This window comes from Camelus bactrianus, chromosome 2, assembly GCF_048773025.1.
Source record: "Camelus bactrianus isolate YW-2024 breed Bactrian camel chromosome 2, ASM4877302v1, whole genome shotgun sequence".
Lineage (NCBI taxonomy): Eukaryota > Metazoa > Chordata > Mammalia > Artiodactyla > Camelidae > Camelus > Camelus bactrianus.
In genome coordinates this window covers 52,597,785-52,619,023 of record NC_133540.1, presented here as the reverse complement: position 1 = coordinate 52,619,023, position 21,239 = coordinate 52,597,785, and the positions used below count along the sequence as shown (strand labels likewise).

General features: G+C 35.1%; 1 protein-coding gene across 2 annotated transcripts in view; it reads left to right on the top strand.

The window, feature by feature from the left end:
- LOC105067137 (N-deacetylase and N-sulfotransferase 3) overlaps nt 1-20,876 on the top strand; it is a 134,172-nt gene extending 113,296 nt beyond the window's left edge. The window contains exons 10-13 of one of the 2 annotated variants that reach the window (XM_074341689.1): nt 3,068-3,238; nt 4,619-4,728; nt 13,579-13,681; nt 18,149-20,876. In XM_074341689.1, coding sequence (XP_074197790.1) covers nt 3,068-3,238; nt 4,619-4,728; nt 13,579-13,681; nt 18,149-18,175 — 411 coding nt within the window. In that variant the 3' untranslated portion in view covers nt 18,176-20,876. Of the gene's footprint in view, nt 1-3,067; nt 3,239-4,618; nt 4,729-13,578; nt 13,682-18,143 lie in introns of both variants that reach the window. The other variant, XM_010952609.3, reaches the window with a different exon arrangement.
- Nucleotides 20,877-21,239: the final 363 nt, after the last annotated feature.

The following is a 21,239-nucleotide window of genomic DNA, read 5'->3' as shown; positions in this document are numbered from 1 at the left end:
AGAAGATGTGGTGTGTGTGCATGCACTCAAATACACACAATGGAATATTATTCAGCTGTAAAAAAGAATGAAATAATGCCATTTACAACAACATGGATGGACCTAGACATTATCATACTAAATGAAGTAAACTGGATGGAGAAAGACAAATATCATATGATAATCACTTATATGTGGAATCTGAAACAATGACACAAATGAACTTATTTACAGAACAGATACAGACTCACAGACATAAAAAACAAACTTATGGTTACCAAAAGGGAAACAAGGGGGAGGGATAAATTAGGCATATAAGATTAACAGATACACACCACCATATATAAAATAGATAAACAATAAGGATTTACTGTATAGCACAGGGAACTATATTTAATATCTTGTAACAGCTATAATGGAAAAGAATCTGAAAAAGAATAGATACAAAAAATAAATATATATATGAACTTGTCATACTGAAAGCCCACCCATTGTCCCCTGTTCTAAGCCTCTTTCTTATATACTCATTGCTGTTATATTTCTGATGTTGGTCAGAACCTAGCACAGAAACAATCACTTTGAAATAATTTAACAGACTCTAATCATAATACTTGTACATTAAATACATTTTTATTTTAATAAATCATTAAAAATAACATGAAAAAACTGTCCTAGTGATATTTTATTAATCATCAAATGGAAAAAGTTCAATAAAAAGCAGTCAGAATTAAATATAAGAACATAACAAAATTAACAGTCAGTGTCTTTAGTCTTTAGGATCCTTAATTATCATTCGTGTTTTGTAATTTAAAAACCACCTTCCTAATGTCCATGTGTTCATCCATTCATTCAATTATTTTAATGACCTCCTTGTGCAAAGTATTGTTCTAAGTGTGATTTGAAGGTAAATTAATAAATATGGATGCGGTGCTCAAGATTGCCTTCAGTCTAATTGGAGAAATATGTAAAAATAACCAGTGTATAAATCAGAAAGTATTAAGTGACAGACTTCTACAGAGTGATAAAGCCCACCCAATAAAGACCACCAGGGACACAAGTTAGGTATATTAACAGGCTGCAGCAGAGGAGCCTGAACACTAGAACTATTGGGCATTTCCTTAAAAAAGGGAAGGATTTGTAAGGGGGAAAATTTAGGTAAAATTAAATTGGAATATTTGATAGCGCAAGCAGGGCTGTGTGTCCAAGGGGTTATAGGGAGGTCAGGGCTGAAAAGCAGACGAAGGGTCCTATTTCCTTGGAAACTATAAAGTTAAGATAAATGCGGAATGTTATGTCCAAAAATCTCTTATCTGAAACTGCACAGGGGTTGCAAAAAAGGCTGCTTCTCTGTATCAAAGTGACCCACAGAGCTCTGATCCTCCAGGCAAGAGCAGGAGGTTCCATCCTCACTGATTTCAAACATCTCCATCCCTGACAGTCGATATTAGAGAATAAAGTTTCTCAGCATGGGGTCCTTTTGTTATTTAACAAAAGCAGTTTTTCCACAGAAACAGACTCACAGATATACAGAACAAACTCATGGTTACCAGGGAAGAAAGGGGATGGGAAGGCATAAACTGGGAATTTGGGATTTGCAGATACCAACTACTACATATAAAATAGATAAACAATGAGCTTTTTCTGTATAGCACATACAATGTCTATAGTCAATATCTGGTAGTAACCTATAATAAAAAAGAATATGAAAAGGAATATATGTATGTATATGCGTGACTGAAACATTATGCTATACACCAGAAATTCACACCATATTGTAAACTGATTATACTTAAAAAAAAATGTTTAAAAAAGAAAAAAACAGTTTCCCCAGGTTCACAAAAGAAAGAAGATTGTCAGGAAAGGTTTTGTGGCTGGGACAGAGTGGGAAAAGGTCATATAAAGCAAATGGGATCTTAGATAGGCATGTTGATAATACTCTGCATAACAGGGAATGAGACATCCCGGAAAGCCAAAATCACAATTCCACACTAATCAGTCATGCCAAACTCCTGGAGCCATCAAGTCAAAAATACAGCAAATTGCAAACTGACTGATTTGATCTTGCACCTTTTACCTTTTCCACTGGGTATCTGGAGAAAAGAGAAATAAGCCCTAATTGACTCAAAGAGAAAGAAGAAAATTGGAGTGTGGCAACCACTTAGCCTTGAAAAATTGAGAATTTGCTGAAAAAGGAATTTCAGGGCTGCAAGCTAACAAAATGTCCTAAATATTACAAATAAATCACTCCACAGTGGCAAAACGCAGGCCTTAACAAAGTTTAGTAGAGTTTGTAGTATAGTAATTTGAATCTCAATTGCGGCAAATTTGCTATTCAACTCAATGTGTTAAAAACATCCACAAACCCACCACTAAGCCTGAATATTTATTGGTCAATTTAGGGAAAAGGTGATTTCCTCAAACCCCTGGGCCTTAGCCTGAGCTATCATGAAACACTTTCCTATTTGGATTGCTGCTTTCTGCATTTTCTGTACAATAAGTGATTCTGATTCATCGTGAAGGTTACCATTAGGTAAAATAACCTTGGCTTTTAGATGCTAGGTAGTACCTGATAAAAGCTGTGGATTTCAGATAATGAACATGTCAGAGTTTTCAGTAGTTTCTCCATTTATATGGCTGATAGGGCTTTTCTAATCTAAAACTGCATTACCAGATGGAGCAAAACTGTCTGGCAGAACTGGTAGAGTGCTCTGTGCATTAAGGATATTCACTGGACATAACAAATGATTTCTTATGGGCCGAAAAGAGGGCATTAATGCAACTTTCAAAAGTTTACTTGCAGAATAAAATATATACACGAAGGAAATGACTCCGTAAAATTGGTGAAGGAATCCTTATCAGGAATTCCACCTCAACCAAATAGTTCTCAAAAATACATTCTCATCAGCGTCATAATTTTAAGTCCTGATGCTCCAAGCAAACATTTCCATCCTTTATTAATTGCAAAACAAGTAACTCTCCAGCAGAGAGGCACTCCTTCCTTTAGCTTTGTGACTTGTCACAGAGATTGGTTTTTAATTATTTATACCTAGGGTTCAAGTTAGTTTCATTATCCACCTTTTCATCATAGCATCAGCGATCACATGAAGACCCCGCAGCTCTGAAGTTCAGCTTCTACGAAGTGATCTCAGCCGGGCCCCGTGCACCCTCCGAGCTTAGAGCCTTGCAGAAGAGATGCTTGGTCCCAGGGTGGTATGCCAGCCACATCGAGAGATGGCTTGTTTATTTCCCTCCCTTTCAGGTATTGAGCAATAAGAATTTACATCATGTTACAATCTCATTAAGTTGATGACTTTGCCTCTAGGAGAGAGGAAATTTTTACTCAATAAAACATTACTAGCTTTTACTCTTTAGTTGTAAATGAGACCCTGGCAAAGAATATCGGCAGAGGTTAAAAAAAAAATAAAAAACTATCTAATTTTCTCTCTAGAAGTATTTCAGGATAATTCTCCCTGTCCTATTTTCTAGTGCATACCTTTCCTGATTGTAAAGAGATTCAGAAGCGTGATACTCCTGATTCTTATTCTGAGAATAAAGCTTGAGAATCTCTTAACAAGGCAAACACTGTTTTGCTTAATTAAGTGCCATTATTTCCCTTTGAACCACATTGCTGAATTTTTCATAAGTCCTCTGTTTTTTTTTTGGCTTCCCTGCTTCCCTCTTTTGCCTAGATTACAAAATTAGCCCCTACATTGGATTGCATAAAGCAGTCCAGTCACATCAGTCATGGGGTATGCCTATGTGTCTAGAGCCATGCTATCCAAAGTGATACCATATATGCAACCATATATGGCTATTTAAATTTTTATTAAAATTATATAAAATTAAAAATTAAGTTCCTCAATCACATTAGCCCTATTTCAAATGCTCAGTAGTGACCTGTTAGTCACCACAGCTGGAGAACATGTCCATCATCGCAGAAAATTCTATTGAACGATGTTGGTATAAACTAAATAGAAATATTGGAGAAGAGGTATAAGCAAGAACTGCCTTCCAAGCTTTATGGTCCTCCATCCAGGCTCCTGGCATTTTATCTTGCTTAGTTCATCCCCTTTCTTCATCAGAGTAATAAGCAAATTCCTACTTTAAGTCTGTTGAGGAACTTACATTCCCTTTCAGGTTCTCTGAGAGTCTTATCTTTTACTCCAAATGGATTTTCAAAGCTTTCTAAAAACTTTACAGTGCTTCTCCTTTGAATGGAATCACAGAAAATGACAGTCCTCAGTCTCACTGTACCTGGTCTTATAACCTCTCGTTTCCTACAATGCTCCTTCCCGACTTGAATCTTTTTTTTGTCTCTTTTTAAACTTGGTTTCCGCTTGTGATTTTGTAGTCCCAATTCTTAAGTTCTCTTGGTACCTTCAAATGGCTTTTTTGTTTTCATTGTGTTTGCAGGACTCCTCAGACTACAAAACATGAGTGCATTTCATTAGTGTGATTTATTTTTTATTCCAGGTCATTAATGAGGATGGCCTGGTTATGTCTTAACAACAACGCATGTAAATCCCCTTGGTACAGTGTCTCTCATTGAATAAATTCAGAGTGCAGAATTTTTTTTATTGTACGGTGACATGTCTTTTTTCAATGTGCATTGTCTTTTTTTATTTCCTTGGTAATTTAGTTGCTAATTATCGATGGACAACAGCTAAGAACAGATCCTGCTACTGTGATGGATGAAGTCCAGAAGTTTCTAGGCGTTTCTCCTCATTATAATTACTCAGAAGCTTTAACGTAAGTTTATATTCTAATTAATTTATTGAAGTTTCAGCAAAGACCTGATTTTCAAGAAACTGTAGTTTGGTGATGCAACTGTTGAGTTAGCTGTTCCTTACCTCCTGATTATTTTCCAGTTGACCTTAACCACTTGGGAAAGAACATTTCAACAGTGTGGCAAAGAAATGTCCAAAATCCTCTATTGATTTCTAACTATGAAAGATTTCCCCTGGAAGGAAAGTAGAGGAACAAAACTGTTGTAACTCTTAAGACTACAACTAATCTTATAAGAGGCTACTTAAAATAAGTCTGAGTCTATTTAAAAGACAATACTGGGACGTCTTGGAAGTATAAAAGGGTGATTTATGAACTCCTCTCTCTTACGTGTAATTTTCAAAAACAATGTCATACAGCAAGAAATAGCCCAATAGATGACTGAATAGGCAGACACAAATGTGCTATGATTACTCTTACACATTCTTGCATTGTTTCCTTGTCTTTTCCCACTGTAGGTCTGACCTTGTCAGGCCTCAGCAGCTTCAGCTCCTGTTTGGTTTTCTTTCACTGGTTCCATCTAAATTTCCTAGGTAATCAACTCTCATCTGGGTGGGGACCAGGGTGAGGCAAGAGAGGCACTAGGATTTAAGCAGGCACTCCCTGTCAGGACTCTACAGATGCCTGAGAGTGGATGCCTCTCTTACCTCACCTTAATCCTCACTCTGGACTTGGTCTGGCATTTTACATCAGACCTCCACCTTGCTTTGTCCATTTATAATGGTTGCCAATCAGTTACGAGGGTGCCTTTGTTCCTATTTCATATGCAACTGGAACAAGTTAACTGTTAGATCCTGAGTTGGATGAGCCGTGGGCCTGGCTCTCACTATAATATATATATATTTAATTTTAGAGTGATAGACTGAGCTTTAAAGAAACCAGGTAAGACTCTATTGTGGAATTCATCCATTGTGTTTCACAGTATAAAGTGCAGTTCTATAGGTCAACTGATACCCTCTTTTCATCGCACTCTTTATGCTACAGCAGTTTAGAAAGTGAGAGGCAGGATTCCTTTCACCACCCCTTACAGTAAAAGATTGGCAGAAAAACATCAAATACTGCGTACATCTTGCACAAATCATATGTAGAGACATAAGAGAGACATTTTGATTTCAAGAACAAAGGAATAGTTGGTACTTGAGTTTTGAGCTTCCCTCCTAAGAGTCATTTACTTTGTTGTTACTATTAACCGTCTGACCTCTGTGTTTTCTGTCGTGTGAGTACTATCAGAGCTTTGTAGAGCTTAGTTGAAGTACTAACACAGACACCAGCCTCAGGTATTTAACTTTCAGCTTGACCTTAAAGAAAGCCGAGTGATTTTTGCTTCAATTCGCAATTCAAGTCCACTTTCTGCTTTGTATCTTTTTAAGGATCTCTTAGAAAAGAAAGCTTTTATTTTCTAAACAGTTTTCTATTTCAAGTTAGCTTATCTTTGGGTGGTCTTTTTTTTATAGAGTATCTAGCAAAGCACTGTATTTCAGGAAGAAGGAGTGGAGTATTCCAAAAAGACATAATCTCTTTTTCTTACGGAATGGTCCTTGACCTGCATGCTGTGGATTTGTCCCCTTCGCATCCATCTCAGCGGCAAGCTTTTTATTCACTGCCACTGCCAAGTTAAGGGAGTGTAAACTTAAGAGAAATTAGTATCAAAGCAACATACTATATACAAAGAACCGTGGGTCACTTTGCACCTGGGATGTACCTGGCTAAAATTACCCCTTATGTGATTGTCTAGCCTGGTTGGGGGCTCAGTGGGTGAAGCAGCAAGATAAGATGTGTGTAGTCTCTGAAACCACAGTATCTGGTCCCACAGGGCTGCCCAGTCACTCACCCTGCTGATAGAGATAATGTACTGCCATTCAGTTTCTTTTTATGCTTTCCTGTCAATCCGTTGGCCTGACACACCTTGTAAAAACCAGCAGTGTACCTGTTGTAGAATATTTGGAATTTCCTGTCATTGACTTAGGTCTAAATCCTCCTTCACCCATGCCCTTTGCAGTTACTCTGAATCCTGCCCTTAAAATTTAGTTACTCTCACTGAAGTAACTGTACAGGTAAATTGTTTCTGTGGTACGTCGGACGTGTTGGAGATGACTGGGTGCATTAAATGTATGTTCTCAGGAATGACATTTGTTGCTTCATATTTTTCCTACTAGTGATGAAAACTACCTCTTTGCTGCTTTAAAAAATTAAAGTCCTCTAAGAATATACTGAACTCCAAACAGATATGAATTCTCAACTAACCACATAAATCCAGTTCTTTGCACACAGTAGAATAAATGAATGAAACTAGGTCTGTGCAAAGGTTTGCCATGCAATCTTGGCATAAAAGAGTACTCCAATTTAAGAAATCTATAAACTTATTATCTTTAATACTAAAAAAGAAATCCAGTTTCAGAAGTATTTTCAAGAAAAACAGCAATAAATTTCCATTGTTAAGAGTGTTATTTATTCCTTTTCACAATCACTACAGAAAGTGTTCATACAGTCATGGGTAGTCTAAAATATCTTAAAATCACTTAGTGCCGTCATCAAGGATTTTAGAGGACATATTGAAGATGTAAAAAAAATCTGATTTTCTTGAGTGTGGTTGTGATCTGAAATAAGCAGTATAAGCTTTAAAATATATAAATGGGAACTTTCTCATTCAATTACGTAAATTTACATTTTATAATTCTTGTTCAATATAACCTTAATCTCTAAATTATAAATAGAATTGATAAACTGACATTACTTTAGCTTGCATGTTATGTATCATCAAGTGTTTCAAAACGGTCTAATCATTTAAGAAAAAAATAGGAAAAATAATGCTCAGCATAGAATTTCGCTAATTTGTATAAACTAAAATGAAAACTATAAACTTTTATTTTTCCCATGAATATATCCATTCACAATTATATCTAGTCATCAATGACCACTTCACAATTACAAATACTAGTTAGCTAAATACCTGAACCAGACATCTTTATTTCTCAGTGATTTAACCTCTTTATTAGCATGAATGAAACCAGACTGAGTTATATGAATTTTTAATAATAATTTACTATGAAAACTAATAAATGAACAGTAAGGATTTTAAGGCCAGGAGCTGAATGAAGATTGTGTCTTTATTTTGTTTTGTTCTGTGGATGGGGCTTAACTAAATCATAAAGAACTGAAGCTGCTTCACTTGTTTCTAGTATCACTTCCCCTGGCAACCAAATTAATATTCTAATCAATGGGAATTCTTTCCCATTTCAGATGAGTTTGAGTAAAATTGTGCCCAATTAAAACTTTTTTTAATAGCAAAAGCAGTACCCATTGTAGCGAAAATCTGTTGGGTCTCTAGACAACCTGTGAAACAGCAACTAGAAATGCTAAGCAATAAAAAAAATAATTTTTATTCCAATTTCTTACAAATTTGTTTTTAAAAGTGATTATAGCATTTCAAAATCAGTATACATTTATAAGTTCTAACTATTTCATATGTATTGCTTCATAACACTATGTAATAGGAATTATTTGCTCCTTTTCCAAAACCAGGGCACAGAAAACCTAAGCTCAAAGTCACTCAGCAAGTGAGGCAGGAGTCCTCTGAAGCCTACAGTGCCAATCTATTAGGCTCTTCATATTGGCACAAGACGTTAGAACTAGAGAAAAACAATATTGTGAATTTTTACTAATGAATAGTATAACAGAAAGTACTTCCTTTAAAAAACTGAAACCTTAAAATCAGCTTTTTAAGTTGTCTCAGACACTATTATAAAAAGAATCTATCTCCAGATACACTGTCAGTTTGCATTAATAAATATGTAATCATGGCACTATGCAAATTAAAATCACATTGAAATACCATTAGAATGGCTGTAATCCAAAAGACAATACCAAATGTTGGCAAGAATGTAAAGAAACTGGAAACCTCATATGTTACTGAAGGTAATGTATAATATATGGCCACTTTAGAAAAGCAGTTTTGCAGTTTCTTAAAAATTAAACAGAAGCATATAACTAATCCAATTCCATTCCTAGGAATCTACCCCCAAAGAAATGAAAATCTACGTCCACATAGACTTGTTCGCAGCAGCATTATTCATAATAGCCAAAACCTGGAACCAATCTGGTTAACAGATTTTTAAAAAATTGGCATATCCACACCTCAAAAAAAAAAAAGGAAATGTTCAGAAGAGATAAATTTTGAGAAAGAAAGCAGATGAGTGCTTGCCTAGGACTGGGGGTGACAATAGGGATTAACTTCAGTGGGCTCCAAGGAATTTTGGAGGGGGAGGTGGAAATGTTCTAAAACTGGAATGTTCTAAAACTACACAGCTATATAAATCTGCTACAGATCACTGAAATGTACACTTAAAATCTGTGTTATGATATGTAAATTATATCTCAAAAAAGCTGCTAAAATACAGAAAATAAACTTATGGTTACCAGTGGGGGAAGGAAGTGGGAAGGGATAAATTGGAGTTCGAGATCTGCAGATACTAACTACTATATATAAAACAGATAAACAGCAAGTTTCTACTGTAGCACAGGGAACTATATTCAATATCTTGTAGTAACCTATAATGAAAAAGAATATGAAAACGAATATATGTATATACATGCATGACTGAACTATTATGCTGTACACTAGAAATTGACACATTGTAAACTGACTATAGTTCAATTTTTCTAAAACAGCTGCTAAAAATAAAATATGTATCAGTAAAATGGTTCATTACATCATAAAATTCTGTTTATAGAGAGGGAACAGACTTTTAAAAACTTCTGTGCTTGTTCCATATTAGTAACACCTAAATAATGGTGTTTTGGCTTTGAAATTTACTTGCACTATTTGCAATTCAGTATTCTTTCACAGACATGTTATTTCAATTTAAAGATATTTCAAACATTCTTGAACTTTCTAAGTGTAATCTAAATGCTCCCTGGGATTCACCTTCCCAAGAGTAAAATTAAAGTCACATTTTCATTAACATAGAGATATTACCAGTTGGAGGCTGAATCATTGGAGAATCTTGATTGTCCCTGCCCATAAGTGTCTTCCAGTTATTTCTAGACGTCCCCAGGTGATATTCCACAAACTTAAGAACCAGTCCATTCTAGTTTTATTCTTTAATTCAACAAAGATTTATTGAATGACTATTATGTGCAAGACTCTGGGGACACAATGATAAAGTATCCCTACCTCCAAGAAGGGGTAACCATGGAGAGACACTCAACAGCACATAGAATTTTCTCCAAAATGTTCACTTCCTGAAAGCCTTTAAAGGAGGGTCCTAGCCATTACTAGTGTCTGTGTGAAATAACTAGCTGCCACAGCCAACACAGAAAGGCTTCCTTGCTGTTCTGCCACATTGCAGTAGTACTGAGGCTAATCTGAACAGATGTGGGAGAAGATCTTTCTCCATCTCCTTTCATGCTTCTTCACAGGGGCTCTAAATTGCTTATGTCCTCAAACTCACAAGATCCTTCATCAGCATTAATCCCTCCACCTTCTACTTCAGGCCACCTGGAAAATAAATATGATCTCCCTTCTACATTCACCTCCTTTTCATTTCCACTGTGATACACTTATACCGCCACCTGCGAACCTATGCATACAGATATCTGGGCTAGGTGTCAGCTACACATGCACACATTTTTTTCAGTAAAACTGAGCATGACAGCCCACTGCATGAGACGTAATCAATTAGCAGAGGTGAAAGAAAAACCTATTTCTCTTTTGATTTTTAACTTTAATATGTGTAAAGTTTAGTGTTTCTTAAAGAAATATTCTGTCAGAAGGCTGTTCATTTTAACATAAGGCATGGTGCATGTTTCACACATGAATCTATAGTTAGGTATTTTAATTTAAAAAAATTATAATAGCTGGTCTGGATTCTAAATTTTATCACTTGAATACTTCAAATCAGTCAGAATTCAATTATGGAAGTTACTAAAGACAAAATGTTCAGGAAAAATACTACATCAATAGCAGAATTCCAGAAATGCTGTTGTATTAGAGCTTTCCAGCTTTCATGTATAGATTATTTCAATCATAGTCTTTATTAATGCTCTCCTTTCTTCTGTCTCTGAGCATGAAACAATTTATTCAGTTGCCTTACTGACTCCAAAAACAGTATAAACAACATGAAGACATATCATGTTGTGTCCTGATCTCACACAATTGCTTTAATAATGAGCAGAAACGGGCTTTGCATAAGTGGGATGTGAGTAATCCTTTAGCGTCTCTAATACCCAAAGCAGTGCAGAGGCAGAAATGGAGGTTTGCCTTCTTTTCACACAGCTTTAGTTATAGTCTACAAGATTAGCTGCAGAACAACTCCAAATCACACAATCACAGTATATTTTAAATCAGCTTTATTAATGTATAATTTACATATAATGAAATCTACCCATTTTAATTGTAGTTTGATGAATTTTGACAAACATGTACAGTTGTATACATGCCATCACAATCAAGATATAGAACATTTCCATTAATCCAAAAAGTTTCCTCATGCACTTTTGCAGTCAATCCTTTCTGCTCACCCCTGACCCCTAGTAACCACTCTTCTTTCTTTCACTTAGCGTAATGCGTTTGACATTCCTCCATGTTGTTACACTTATCAGTAACTAGGTTCTTTTTTATTGCTAAGCAGTACTCCAATTTTCAGATATATCACAATTTGGTTAGCCTTTCACCAGTTGACAGACATAGGATTGTTTCCATTTGGGGGCTATTATGAACAAAACTACTGTGAGCATTTGTGTACAGACCTTTGTGTGAACATATATTCTCATTTCTTCTAGGTAAATACCTAGAAATGGGATTGGTGGGTCATATAATTTTCCAAAGTGGCTATAATATTTTCATTGAAGTATAGTTGAGGTACAGGTGTGCAATATAGTGATTCACAATTTTTAAAGGTTATATACTCCATTTATAGTTTATAGTTATTATAAAATACTGGCTGTATTTCCTGTGTTGTATAATATATCCTTGTAGCTTATTTTATAGCTAATAATTTGTACCTCTTACTCACCTACCCTATCTTGCCCCTCCCCACTTCCCTCTCCCCAGTGGTAACCACTAGTTTGTTCTCTACATCTGTGAGTCTTCTTCCTTTTTGTTATATTCACTAGTTTGTTGTATTTTTTAGATTACCCATATAAGTGATATCATGCAGTATTTGTCTTTCTCTGTCTGACTTATTTCACTCAGCATAATACCTTCCAAGTCCATCCATGTGGCTACAAGTGGCAAAATTTCATTCTTTTTTATCCCTAGATACTTCATGTTTTAATGCTAATTTAAATGTTTTTATTTCAATTTTCCATTGCTCATTGTTCACACTGTAGTTTTAAGAAAAAGTTAGAATCAGTATTCTGAGAAGTAATATGGATTAAAGACAAAAGGAAAAAGTGGCCCTAAATGATAATTCTCCCTAATGAAGAAGAAATTAGAGCAGCAGAATCACTGAATAACAAAAGCAACATGAAAGAATTCTCATTGTTGACTGCTACTCTCACTTCTATATTCAAGCATAGAAATTATTATTTTTTTCATAATGAATGATAATACAAAACATACCCAGAGACCAGTGAAGAAAAGACCCTGGACCTAGGGTCTGGAGGCCTAAACTTGAGTCATCACCTGCATACTGAAAATGCATATAGTCCAAAATAAATAAACCTTGACAAACATTTCCTTCTTTTTCATTTTTTATTTAACTAACATTTGGTGAACATTCACAAAGAGCCAAACACTATTCTAAGTGCCATTAAATGGGACAAATCCTATACTCCATATCGTCAAGAGGTTATAAGGAGAGCTCAAGTAAGAAAGGGTTATATGAAATACTTGGGTAAAGTGAAATATAAATTTAATGTGCTACTATTATTTTGATTATAATTATGCCATGAAAATCCTCATTTCTGGGTGTTACTACTTTAATACAGAATACCAAAATAAGAAAGTGGCTCTGGAAAAAAATTAACTGGATTATAACTAAAGAATCCTAAAATTATTCACTCCGTGGCACACCAAAACCCTCTCTCTTCTATTACCCTACAGTTGAATGGTACAAGTACTATGTAAATCCATAGATATGGATGAAGACTAACTTGTCATTTTTAAACCCTGCAAAGGGAAAGACGAGGCTTGCAATTTATAAAACTTTTTCCTTCCAGATGAAGGAGGTAGGCTTATTAATTTCTATTAATAGCAGACCTTCTGCTGACAATTTTTCTATTAGGAATCTGGCAAACTCACAAATATGACAGATGGACTGAGAATTCAGAAATATGCCAAAAGACTTTATGCAAAGTGATGTGGTCAAAAAACATGCCAGTTTCCCTGGTTATAGATTACTATCCAAATAAAAAGATTAATGTTTTTGGTCATTATATCTTATAAGTTGCTTTAAAAATACTTTTTTGGTAGATACTGACAGGCACATGCAGAATAGATAAACAAGATTATACTGTATAGCACAGGGAAATATATACAAGATCTTGTGGTAACTCACAGCAAAAAAAAAAATGTGACAATGAATATATGTAAGTTCATGTATAACTGAAAAATTGTGCTCTACACTGGAATTTGACACAACATTGTAAACTGACTGTAACTCAATAAAAAAAAGTTTAAAAAAGAAAAAAGAAAAAAATTTAATTGACTAACCAATAATTACTCAGGGCAAAAGTTTCATATGAAAATTTTAGAAGAAGGTTTACCTTCCCACCCCTTCTTTATTCCCAAAATTCTGCCCTTTTGTGGTAATAAAATAATTTATAACTTTAAAAAAAATACTTTTTTGTGCTTTGTATTTTGTATTATTTTAGGTTTGATTCTCATAAAGGTTTCTGGTGTCAGTTACTGGAAGAAGGTAAAACAAAATGCCTTGGAAAGAGCAAAGGAAGAAAATACCCTCCAATGGATCCTGATGTAAGTACAGAGCTTAAAAATACAAACTAAGTAAGCAAAGTGATAAATAATAATAAATCAAGTTTCTTAGAAAAGTGATCAAAGTAAAAATCCATTCTTTATAAAAATTAAAAGTGACATTTGAACTTGAATGCATCCAGGTTGCTTGTTTGGATTTTTCCAGTGATATATTACCTGTCATGTAAGAATAAAGGAAAACAATAGAATTTGCCATTTTGAGTCAGAACAAAGAAGGCAACATCTCATTCCAAGGAGAATGATACACAGAAATTTTAGCACTGAAAATGTTAACTGAAACCAAGACAGGAAATACATCAACTGGAAATTGAAAATAGGACCAAAAGATTTTTTTTTCCACTGCCTAAGTCACTCTATAGTAGTAAGGGTGGCCTGCATAATAATATTAACTACTGGTAGGCTAAGCTTGGAACCACTAATAGGCTAATAAGATGAAAGAATGAATATACTTCCCAAATGTTTAACATACTAGCAGATAATTTAGGCTCTGGAGAATGGAGAAACCAAACTTTGCAGTAGGTGTCTAGTACCTCATGTTTATTCTGTTCAGAATAGTGACATGGTGATCACTTAATGTTACCATTTTCCCAGTTTGTAAACCCTATTTTGTTTTAGTTTAATGCTTATTTCACACATATTAAAATTTATTAACTGTTTTGATTTTGTAATCAATCCAGTTGACATACAGTATGGACATAAGAATGCAAGTAGGTTGACTGTGTGAAAAAAAAATTTTTAACTAAAGAATTTAAATATTATTTGGTATTGTTTTCCCACAATGTTTAATACATTATGTTAACTAAGAATCCTATAGTGGTCTTAGAATCCTAACATGGTCTGAACTTATCTGAGTATTTTTTAATACTTGAAGACTCTGAGGACCTTTTTTTTTTATTCCAGCCTGATAGAGATCGGGCCTGTCCTCACTAAGCTCATAATTAAATTCTATCGAAAAGGCATTGTGTGGGCTCTTCCTGTTGTTTTGATGAACAAATTGCATTCTCAGAACTCCAGTTTTCTTCAGTGGATTATTAAAATATACCTTCAAAGCACTATGAAAACAATCCTTATACATAAATATTCAAGGGTGATTTCCAAAGTCTTTCAACACAGTAATATAAAATACCTTGTTTTCATGTATGTCAAAGCTATTTCTCTATATATTTATTAAAACTAAAACATTTAGAAGACACTAGAACATCTTTCGTAGCATTTCACTTTACTCCTATCAAACACAGACATACTGGACATAATACTAAATTTGGTGGTAGAGAAAGATGAGAAAAACATAACTTTTCAGGATATCAGTATTTCCGTACCTCTCAACAACGTAATACATTCCTAAGATGTTTTTTCTCAAATACCTCTGACACCAAATGTGTGGGTTTTCTATAATTTTTTGCAGACACCAACTAGCTGTCCTACAATTTAATTCAGTTCTGACACTAACTACCCAGGGATAGCAAAGTCCCCACAGGTTGAGGGCTCAGTCCCACAAAAATGCCCCCCTTCAGACTCCAGTAGCAAGTAGTAGGTTCCCAGGTTACTCATACTTCTGTCCAGCTTGGCTACAAACCAGGGGTTCCCACAACCCCCACTTTAGGTTTCATAATTTGCTATAACCATCCATACAATACAAGGAAACACGTCACTTCCTATTATTATAAATGAAGGTATGTAGGACAAGGTCCAGAAGGGTCCTGAGCACAGGAGTCTGGGGTGTACCATCCTCCGAGCAGATGGATGCATTTACCAATCCTGAGGCATCATAGAGGTTCCATCACATAGGCATGCTTGATTCAGCAATTGGCCATAGGTGATTAACTCAAACCCCAGGCCCTTCCCCTTCCCCAGAAGTCAGAGGGTGGGGCTGAAAGTTCCAACCCTCTAATTACATGTTTGGTTCCTCTAGCAACCAGCCCCTATATGAAGCTATCTAGGGGCCCATAAGAGTCACCTCATGAGCATAAACTCAGAAACTCAGGTAAGGTTTAAAGGAACTTGTTATAAATAACAAAAGACACCCCTGTTCTCACCCCTGTCACTCAGGAAATTACAAGGGTTGTAGGAGCTCTGTGCCAGAAACCAGAGACAAAAACCAAATAAGTATTTCTTATTATATCACAATACCACATACATACTAGGTTTACTTGAGGGAGTAGAGTAGCTGATTTCGTACAAATAGTGACCTCTCAGGACACTTCATGGAGGTACTAGAAACATAAACGTGTGGAACATCAGAGTAGGGAGAACTGTCATCACACACTGCTTGTTCTCCTTCTACTACAGAAAAACACCAGCACCCTTCCCTACAAGTATCTCTAAAACATCAAAGGATGCATTTCATCCTGGAAATTAAGAACATTGTTGGCCTACTTCCACTCTGACTTTGTTGATCAAAATATATTATACGAAAGGAATAAAAACTGACATTTTATATTAACCACTAAGTCTATCACCTCTCCAAATCAAAAGCATTTGATAGATCCTTTAAACAATAAACAACCTGATAATTGAAGTTATTATGTGATTCCTTCTTTTATCATATTTTATATGATAAAAGTGTATATTATTATTATTCCCTCTTATTACGTTAATTTCACGAGTTTTCATGAAGTAGACTACATTAGCATACATTAGCATATATATTATCTGTGATCTCACCATCTAAAATAGTTCCCTCTTTGAATGATCATCAGGTAATGTGTGTACGATGAATCCTGCACATCACTGATTTCTGTCCTAGTAACTTCTGGCCTGAACATATTAGACTCTCAAATAGGGCATGGTGTACTTTGCAAATCCTGTATCAGTTATCTTGCCGCATGAGGGAGCAGAGCAACAAGAGGAAGGGGTACTTGATTATGGGGACATGATTATGAGGACAGACATACACACATAATGGGGCACAGGACCAGGGGGTGACTACAAAAGCAGCCCTGATACCAGCAGCGAGGTTTGAAGATAATGCCAAAAAGGCCAATAAATTGAGGTAAGATAATCCTCAGTATTAAAAGGTACGAGCCAAAGGGATGTGTAGTATATATGGACCCAGAAGGTTCAATTCCAAAGTTAGTTAAGATGTTAGATAATCCTTTGTCATATGGGAAATATTAGGGGGCAAGCTGGCAGGAGCTGGGCAGCCCTGGGCTGCTATTTTTCTAAACAAGGCTTCCATTGTAAAGAGGAACAATGCAAAGTGAGATGGTAAGAGAGAACACAGTGGGTAAATTCGAAACTCAGACTCTGCATTAAGACCTAGAGCTCATTCATGGAGTCCAGACCTGGCTGGCAGCAAAAAGGGCATAGGATGAGCAGGCCCCTGGGTGGGGTATCTGGGAAATATCATTTATCCATACCGTTCCCTGGCCTGGGTCTGCCAGCTGGGCTTGTCAGTGGTTTAGAGCTAATGACTGAAGACCAGAAACAGAGAAATGAGACAGACTGACGCATAAACTACAGAAAGGTTTGGGTTCTCCCTTGATCACAGCGATGTTAGAATATAGTACAAATGTTCAGTCTCGTTCCAATGATCATAATTACTGCAAAAATCACTATGTTATAGTGAAATTATCAATACAAGGTGAAATATTTTTCTATGTGTTTAAAACAAACAGCACACCAGGAATTAAATAAAAACTTTTTAAAGATTCAGCTCAACTAAAAAATCTCAGAATAGTCTAAAGCAGGGAGATTACAGATACAGATGCAGAAATCCCCCTTCACAACATTCCTAATAACAGTCATCTAAACTGCATATAAACCCCACTAAATGCCATCAGCACTTTCCACTTCTGACCATTTCAGTTATTTGTCTTTATTGAAGGGAAATCTGCCTCCTTGTGAGTCAGAATAGTTTGCAGGGCATTCCTTCCCTTCCTTGTGTCAAATAATAAAACATATCAGGTTATAGGTTTACCTTGTTTACCTACAACCTTTTTTTAAGGTTTACCAAAGTACTGTTTTAGCAGTCAGTACTTTGTATATGCCTTAAAAGATCTCTTAAGAAAATATTATATTTAAAATATAAATGTAAATTAATGATGACAAAAGAATATTTGATTTTATAGATTTACCAAACCAGCTCTTTCTCCAAAGCCAGGATGATTTTAATAGAATGTAATATTAGGCCCAGTCAGTTGCTACAGCTATATTTCTAGCAACTCAGTCTAGTTGTTTTAACATTTAACTCTGCACAGATAGGTCACATATCTGGTAGGAAAGCCCTTTCCCTAGTAAAAACAGCGTTATATGTGCAAAGTATGTATTTTGAAGAATAGAGTCCCTGTGTTTATATTGTGCTAAATAAACAGTCCATATGCTTTATAGCAGTTTTAAACCAGTACCGCGTACTTGATACAGATTTAAATATCGTCCAAGTATACAAAATATATACTTTGACAATCAAAATGAAATATCCTTTCATCTCCTCCTCTGGCCCCAGAGCAGAGCATTTCTGTCCAGCTACTATCGTGATCACAACGTGGAACTCTCCAAGCTGCTGCACAAACTGGGGCATCCTCTGCCGGCCTGGCTGAGACAGGAGCTGCAGAAAGTGAGATAGCACTGAGAGGAAACTTCTCGAGACTCGGCCCCCATTGTAATGCTCACCTCTCCCAAAGCTTCCAGAAGCTACCAAAAGGCTGTGTAAAAAAATATACCTCTTCAAATGAGAAAAAACAAAAAAAAAGAACAAAGTTCCTTCCATGTGCTGGCACTTGGATGATTAGAAACAAAAAAGAGAAAGTTACAAGCCTTGAGGCCCAGGTCCTTTCTCTTAACCGGTGTCTGAGCCTGTGGGATTATTACAGACTACTGTGCACTCATGTGGAAATCAATAGCAACCAGTATAAATATCAAACACAGATGCAGAACTGTTCCATTTCGTAGTAATATTTACACTTTTATATATCAACTAAGATTGTGTCTCTGTAGATTTTTAGACCACTGTTTGCCTGTACGATGTTTTCTTATTCTTTGATTCTATAAAGTGTCCTACAAAAAAGCAAAGTAAGCATCACAATGTAGCATAAAACGCCAAAGCGTAATACTCATCAAAAATGCTTGCCAAAATATAAATTCACTGAAGTATTTAGAAAGAATTGTCAATTACAATTTGTGCTAGAGCAGACTGGAAAAGTTACGTATGAGCTTTATCTGCATCCAAAAAAAAAAAAAAAAGTGCTATAGCAAAAAAAAGTGATTTTTCATACATATAGTCTAGTGCATTTATGCAAAAGTTACTAACTTTTCTATCATAACGTAATTGTTATACTGAAAGATATGTTGTGAAGCCATTGGTTGAGAAATAGAAACACACTGAGTATACCAAAACAGTAAACAATAATCTAAAGTGTACTAACCAAATCCTCTAACAGCACAAATTGTAGGTGTCTAAAGATATATGATTGACAACTTATGTCCCTTTTCTCTGAGCTGCAAATCAACTCCAGTAGTCCTTACTGGTTCTATAGAAATGCTTGCATAGAATCTGAGGTGTGTATCATCTCCAGAAACATTGATTTACAATGTAAATAACTGTTTTTTAATGTTCCCCAGCATAAAACCTATTAAATGAATACTAAGGACAATTTCTCTAGATGATATATTGGGTTACTTATGTTAAATTATAGAAAAACTACATTTCTTTAGATAATTCAGAATGAAAATATGTAATGTAGAGATCTATTACAAAAAACAAATTAATATATGATTTTTAATCTGATATTTGCAATGATACAATGCAGAAAAATATAAGCAAAGCTGAATCCCATTTTTTTAGAGTATTTCATACATCATTCTTATGGAAGACAATAGGAAATAGTTAAATTTGGCGATTATCTACTAAATTAAATGGAAGAAGTACAAAGATGAACCAGGCACAGTTCTTAAAATATATTTACACTTAAATTTTTAATGATTATATGATTAATAAGACATTCAAAAAATAAAATGTCATGCTTATTTTCCTGTGTTTATATTTACTTAAATTTTAAATATACTGTACACACAGGAAATTAAGTAGTAAATAAATTCCCTGCTATGATTACATAAGCCTTTGTAAAATGTTATCAAAAGTATGATTAGAAAAAAAAGATATGCCCAGATATTTTCATTGTCATTTTAATGTGTAAAACTAAACTCTATTGATGATTCACTAACTAGAAAACAAATTTTGAGATCCTTCCACTCACTATAAATTTTTTAAATTACATTATAATTATTAGTGAAAATTTTTAAGTGTTATGAACTCAAATGACACACTGATTTTGCAACAAACAGGCTATTGGCAGAAACAATCAGTTTTTAAGACCCCTGACTGAAAAGCAAAATCAAAGTCATTTGGAAAAATATGTCAAACTCAATCTTCACGCTTATGCTGCCTGTTTTGAAGCAGCACATGTTCAATATGCTGGGAAAATGAACATGGTCTTTTGTCTCCACTAATTTAAGAAACCGTCTTAAGAGGGTCAAACATAGTGAGACTAGGCCCCAGCAGTTACATACAGTATCATGTTTTCATTTTGACAACAACATTTCTACTGATAAAAAAGAAAAGAAAAACTGATACGCTATGTTTCAAGGATGAGATGTGCACTTAAACTTCTAGCCCAAGCTACTGGCATAATTTCATCTAGGTAAACTGAGTCAACTACACAGTTTGCCCTTTAAGAAATGTTAAAAACACACTGGATGCTTGTGTAATGAGAGGAGAAACAAGAAGAGATCATACCACAATGTGCTCACTCATAATACAGGTATTATGCTACTGAGAGCAGCAAACCTTTGAAAGGAATTTTGACCACTCCATATATCTGAAAGGCAACATCAAATTCTAGAGAACATGCCTACTTTCTACATTATATCTTCCAGCCGGTTATTATGCTCTTCTGAAAGTAACATAAATACACATGAGAAAAGAATGAGAGATAATGTGATTTTCAACTAGCTTTGTATAGAGTTCCTTTTTCATTGCTTAAAATATGAAACTTCCTCAGGAAGAAATGAAATGGTTATTTCAATGTTTATAGCTATAGTATCCTCATCATTCACATTGAATGATAATTACTGGAAACATTTTTTTCTCTGAGTTTTTTAAAATAAAAAACCTGGATATAATTCTGATAGTAGCATGGTACCTCATATGTACAACAATAAACTGTGATAAGAAAATGAAGAGTTTGGGCCTGGTGATTTCGGGTAATAAGTGGGCATTTGATGGTTTGTGTTTGCCTGCGACAGAGCAGGAGGTGGCTATAAAACATAGATACCACTAATGCAATTTAAAATCGAGAGCTGCATGGAAAACTTCCCAGTAGGAAACCAGTAAGTCTGTTTTTAATAAATAACCTTTCATAGATCTTTTTATCAATGCTAGTATTTTTTTTTAAGTTCTAATACATAAAAGCAGGTCCCAGGATCATTCATGGGACCAGAGAATAAGCAAACCACACAGCTGTTACTTAACAGACTTAAGAGCCTGAATAATTATAGCATTTCTTACTCCCAGTACTCTGCTCTGCCCCCCAAAATGGACTCT